The sequence below is a fragment of the Equus caballus genome, chromosome 2 (assembly GCF_041296265.1).
Source record: "Equus caballus isolate H_3958 breed thoroughbred chromosome 2, TB-T2T, whole genome shotgun sequence".
Lineage (NCBI taxonomy): Eukaryota > Metazoa > Chordata > Mammalia > Perissodactyla > Equidae > Equus > Equus caballus.
In genome coordinates this window covers 41938384-41944383 of record NC_091685.1, presented here as the reverse complement: position 1 = coordinate 41944383, position 6000 = coordinate 41938384, and the positions used below count along the sequence as shown (strand labels likewise).

The 6000-nt window shown below is 51.8% G+C and overlaps 1 protein-coding gene across 1 annotated transcript in view; it reads left to right on the top strand.

Moving 5' to 3' along the window:
- Positions 1–4901: 4901 nt before the first annotated feature.
- H6PD (hexose-6-phosphate dehydrogenase/glucose 1-dehydrogenase) overlaps positions 4902–6000 on the top strand; it is a 32567-nt gene continuing 31468 nt past the window's right edge. The window contains exon 1 of the mRNA XM_023635847.2: positions 4902–5540. Coding sequence (XP_023491615.2) covers positions 5536–5540 — 5 coding nt within the window. The 5' untranslated portion in view covers positions 4902–5535. The remainder of the gene's footprint in view (positions 5541–6000) is intronic.

Genomic DNA, 6000 nt, shown 5'->3' with positions numbered 1-6000 from the left:
TTGGCCTGAAGGATCTGATGCAGCTTTTGCTGGTGCAGAGATGTCTGGGTGGCTGCCAGCACTTTTATCTTTTCATTTCTTCTGCCAGCCAAGAGCTTTTCCCTGCTTTTGCCTCTTGAAGCTGAAGGCAAGAAATGTTGACCTTGAGTACAGGTGTCTGTTGCTTCGTTACTCAAGGTCCTCTGTCCTGGTTCCCATCCAGGCCAGCTGCTCCCCAGTGTCCTCTCTTCTTTTCCCTTGACCCCTTGTCCCCTGGGCAGCCTCAAAACAAAATTTGGGATTTTTTTCTGAGCTCTAGCTCAGGCAGTAGTAGCACTGCGAGTTTTCCCATTTTGCCCAAGGGAACCAACGCACCTCTTCAGATTGTAAGTGGCCACTTGGAGAAAATATTCCTAGAGTCATCATAGCCACGTGCGGAGCAAAGGGGACTTAAGCACTTGAGCTTGGTGGCTCTGGCTCCCCACCTGGCACCATATTCACTCGACAAACATTTTTTGAGGGTCTACTGTTTGCCAGGCATTGGTCTTCCAGGGTCTGTCCCACTGGACCGGGTAGGGACTTTGGTCACGTCACTGTTGCATAGCCATCCAAGTAGATGTTTTTGAAGCACACACTTTGTTGACAATTCAACAAAGTATGCTGGGACAACTGATATCCACACGCAAAGGAATGATGTTGGACCCCCTACCTCTCACATCATGTACCAAAATTAACTAAAAATGCATTAAAAGCCTAAATGTAAGAGCTAAAACTATTAAACTCTTAGAAGAAAACACGGCATAAATTTTCATGACACTGGATGAGGCAAAGCCTTCTTAGATATAACACCAAAAGCGCAGGCACTGAAAGAAAAAATAGATAAATCGGATATCATCAGAATTAAAAGCTCTTGTGCTGCAAAGGACACTCTCAAGAAAGTGAAAAGACAACCCACAGAATGGGAGAAAACTTTTGCATTCGTATACCTGGTAAGGGACATGTATCCAGAATATACGAAGAATTCTAACAACTCAATAACAAAAAGACAGCCCAATTGAAAAATGGGCAAAGACTCTGACTAGACATTTCTTCAAATAAGATCTACAAATGGCCAATAAGCACATGAAAAGATGCTCAATGTCATGAGCCATCAGGAAATTGCAAATCAAAACCACAATTAGATCCTACTTCAGCCTCAAGAGAATGGCTATAATCAAAAAGTCAGATGATAACACGTATTGGTGAGGATGTGGAGAAATAGGAATCCTTGTACATCGTTGGTGGGAATGTAAAATGGTACAGCCACTGTGGAAAATAATCTGGCAATTCCTCAAAAGGTTAAACATAGAGTTAGCATATGACCAAGCAATTCTACTCCGGGGTATAACCCCAAGGGGAATGAAGACATACGTCCACACAAAAACATGTACACATACATTTGTAGCAGCATTATTCATGATAGCCAAAAAGCGGAAAGAACCCAAATGTCCATGAACTGACGAGTGGATAAGGAAAACATGGTGTATCCATACAATCAAATATTATTTAGCAATAAAAAGGAATGAAGCACTGATACATGCTAAAATATGGACGAACCTTAGAAACATTGTTTATGCAACAAACATGTGTCTATATAACACATATATAACATACGTGTGTCTACATAACATACATATGCACAAAGGCCACATATTGTATGATTCCACTTACACGAAATGTCCAGAATCAGCAAATCTACAGAGACAGAAAGCAGACTGGTGGCCTAGGATTGAGAAGATTGGGAGGAAATGTGGAGTGACTGCTAATAGGTACAGGGTTTCTTGTTGGAGTGATGAAAGCGTTCTAAATTGATTGTGATGATGGTTGCACAACACTGTGACTATGCTAAAAATCATTGAATCGTACACTTTAAATGGATGAATTGAACAGTATGTGAATTATATCTCAGTAAAGCTGTTATGAAAAATTCATGTGATAAAGATCCTGGACAATTAAGAGGTTTGAGAAGCTACAAACTTATAATTTGTGGCAGGCAAAATAATGATTCCATAAAGATGTCCAGGCCCTAATGTCTGGAATCTGTGAACATGTCACCTTACATGGCAAAAGGAACTTGGCAGGTATGGTGAAGGGTCTGGACTCTGAGATGGTGAGTTTATCCTGGATAATCTGAGGATAATCCAATCTAATCACGCAAGTCCTTGAAAGCAGAGGCCCTTCCCCACTGGGTCAGAGAGATGAAGCTGCAACAGAAGGAGGAGAGACTGAAAGCATTCTGCCTTCCACTGCCGGCTTTGAAGATGGAGGAGGGGGTACAAGCCAAGGAATGTGGTAGTCTCTGGAAACTGGGAATGGCCCTCAGCTCACAGGCAGCAAGGAAACAGGGATCTCAGTCCTCAAATAGCAAGGAACCCAATTCTGCCAACACCCAAACGAGCAAGAAAAGGGCTCCCCTAGAAAGGAATGCAGCCCTGTGACCCCTTGCTTTAGCCCAGTGAGACCCACATCGGACTTCTGATCTATAGGACTATAAGATAACACATCTGCATTGTTTAAGCCACTAAATAGTGGTAGATTTTTATGGCAGCAATAGAAAACTAATACATAGCTACTTTATGTAGACTTTGTGAAGCCTATGTTAAAAAAAAAAAAGAGTTCTGAGCTTTCTCATGTCTGGGGATGAAAAGACCTACTTGTGGTTGAAAATCCACAGCGCCTGTTCTCTCCTTCCCCCCGACCCCATGCAGAAAGCAAAGAGTGAGCGAGTAGTAGAGCTGACTTAGTGAGTGGTGCCTGAAAATAGAAACTGCAACGTGATTTTATTTCTAACTCTGCAGACATCTCTTGTGAGTCATTCATCGCTCTGGGTCTCACTTTCCATGTCTGTGAAGCAGGCTGAGGTAACCCTGACTTCTGCCTAGCCCACAGTTTAGGAGGAGGAAAAATAGCTTCACGAAGAGAGCTCCAGGGCGCTCCTTGACAAGTGTGGGATAAGCCACAGATACAGTTCGGGTCACAGGACCCCCAAGGGGCATCTTTCTTCCGGCTTCCTTCAGAGGGTTTGGGGCACACGCAGATCCTTGCGATGTGGCCTGGCATGTCTTGCAGCTACTCTTAGTGCAGAAATGAGAAAAGCTTCAGGTAGGCAAATGTGCTGAAGCCACTCACAAGGCCCACACGCACGAGGTTTTAGATTTTGGGGGGCAATACTCTCACACCTGGATGAGACCAAATTGTTTTCATGATGGAAAGAAAGCAAAACAATGGTCCGGATCAGACCAGAAGGTACAGAGTCGGGGGGAGACTGAGACTGGCACTAAGGTGAGGGAGGAGGGCAGAGAAATGAAAACATCTCCATGATGTGTGCGAGTGGAAGAAACAGTGAGGAGAACAGCTGTGACACCTAGGCTCATTTCACGTCAGTCCTCAAAACCCACCCCACCTAAGTGACACCTAAGGGGACACACACATTTTCTTAATAAGCTGGTTGCAGTTGACTTGGCTTTGGGATATTTTAAAAGATGGCCTTGTGATGGCTGCACAGGGATCTGGGGAAAGTCCCCTTGCCTCATCTGAGTCTCTGCACGCCTGACTCCTCCCATCTCCCTAGGCCCCAGTTTACATAGTTGTGTGGGTGCCGGGTGCACCCAGGGTTATGGAGCATGAGAAGGGCTCTCGGCCAAGAGTCCTGGCATCGCCCAGTCCGGTTCTGCTGGCCCCTGCCCTAAACCCTCCTGCCTACTTGCAGCGTGGAGGCAGCCCAGCGGGCACCTAGCTCCTTGACCCTCTGCACAGGTCTCACCCAGTATGGCCCAAATCCTTTCTGAGGCCCAGCAGCCCGCTACAGGCCCTCAGATGGCCCCTGGCCTTGGTGATATGGGGGCCCAGCCCCCTCAGCTCTCCAGCTTTCCTGGAACCCTCTTGCCCAACATCCTGTGTGGTAATCACACCTGTTGGCTCCACTTAGTTCTGCTTGCCACTGCCAAGTTCCCTCTGCTGGTTGCCAACGCCCCTAGCTCGATTGTAAGCTTCATGAAATAGAAAGCTGCTATAAATTTTCTCTCTCTGGTGAGACTCCCCTCTCTTTGGTGGCCCAGCGTCAGCAGAGGTGACCATGCATTCATTCTCCTGTCTCCGGGGTGGGAGGAAGGTGGGTCTGGAGAAGGGACACATCTAAGATGCCCTAGGAGTAGGGAGGTCCAGGAGGTGGCCCTGGGTGGTCTGGCTGGTCAGTGCAGCAGTGGCCCTGTCTTATCAAACCCACAGTCACTCAGGGCTTCTGAGAGAAAGGGCCACGGCAGTAAGGAACAGCTGCCTCCCTAATGGCTGAGGCCCCACTGGGGGCACTGACAGCACCGTAGGGCTGGGAGAAAAGTGGGCACAAGGTTGCTGCAAGATGAGGGTCACACACTGAATGATAAAGGCAGGAGCGGGGAAGAGGATTGGGCTGCCATCCACTGAGTGCCGTGAGAGGCAGCTGACCATTTTATCTCATTTATACACCTCACCGCGCCATACAGAGAAGGCCTTATTCCCATGTACTATATTTCTATTAAAGCCGCACAGGTGCAAGCTACCGTTTCCCGAGCACTTATCAGAGGCCAAGATAACCCCTGAGGCGGGTACTCCCATCGCACCCATTGTACAGATGAAGAGACAGTCTCAGGTTAGCGTCTTCAAGGTCACAGGGTGTAAGCAGAGATTTGAAGCTGTCTGGTGGAGGCGTGGCAATAGTGTGCTCCCGGGACACTTCGATCACTACTTGTGAACGCTGAAAATGCGATGAAGTAAGCCGCTGGTTCTATAGATGGAGAAAAGCGAGGCCTGGGGAGGTCAGGTAACCCGTTCCAGGTCCCACAGCTGATGCCAGGTCCTGGGGAGGAGCCAGCAACCCGGCTCCAGGTTTCCTCCACGACACAACTACTTTCCTGGGCCACTTCTGGGGCTCTCGTGCGTCGCAGAAGACAGCCCCTACTATGTACAGCAAAACGCAGGGCCGGAGAGAAGGGCTGCGGCTGCGAGGGAGGAGGGCCAAGTGCCCGCCCACTTCACTCGGAAGTCCCGCCGACCCACGCGAACCAAGGAATCATTCGCTAGGCCCCGCCTACTACCCCGGCGACCCCGAGCTAGGGGGCGTGGTCTCGCCTGCACCTCGGCCTCCGTCTCCGCCGCGCGCCCCTCGCCCCCTGCGCGCGCACCCCTCGCCCCCTGCGCGCGCACCCCTCGCCAGGGGCTCCAGTGCGCGCGCGCCACGGCGCCGGTGTTCTGAGGCCTGGGCCGGTGGAGCCGCGGAGCTCCGGACGCTCCTGCGGCTCGGGCTGGGCAGGGAAGGGGCAGCCGGACTGGCCTTGGCCTCGCGCCCTCCCCGCTCGCGCCCCCGGCTCGGCGGGCGAAACCCGAGCGCGCGTCCAGCGCGGGGCCGCGTGACGCGCACCTGTCGGGCAGGCCGCGCCCGCGGAAGAGGATGCGCGGGGCCCGCGCTTGGCCCGCGCCCGGCCCGCAGCGCCGCGCCGCCCGCAGCGTTTCCCGGAGAAGCGGCCGGCTCTGACGGGCGAGATGAAGTAAGCTGCCTCCCCCTCTCTCCACGGCTCCTCTGGCCTCGGGCGTCGTTTCCAGCCCAACAGCGGCCGCGCGCCCGCGCTGGGCCGGCCCAGCTCGGTGGGTCGGGCGGCCGGCCCGGAGGCTGGCCACGCGCGGCTGCAAAAGCCTCGGGCATTTGCTGGAAGGTGTCACCTCGGCCACCACCCAGCTCCCGCCGAGCTCCGGCCCCGGCCGGGCAGAGCCCGCCCCGATTCCCAAGTCTTCCACTTTCTCCCTGCGGATGCGGGCGGCAGGAGGCAGCCCGGCCCTTGGAGGCTGGTCCAGATCAGGGTCTGAATTCGGGAGTTCAGTTCAATGAGAGGGGGATTTCAGGGCTTTTTTTCTGAGATCTGCTTCATCTTTGGCATTTGCCTTCGGGTTCCAATCAGCGTTTCCGATGCACGCATCCAGGGAATGGTGTTCCAGAAGTGAGCTGTCTGC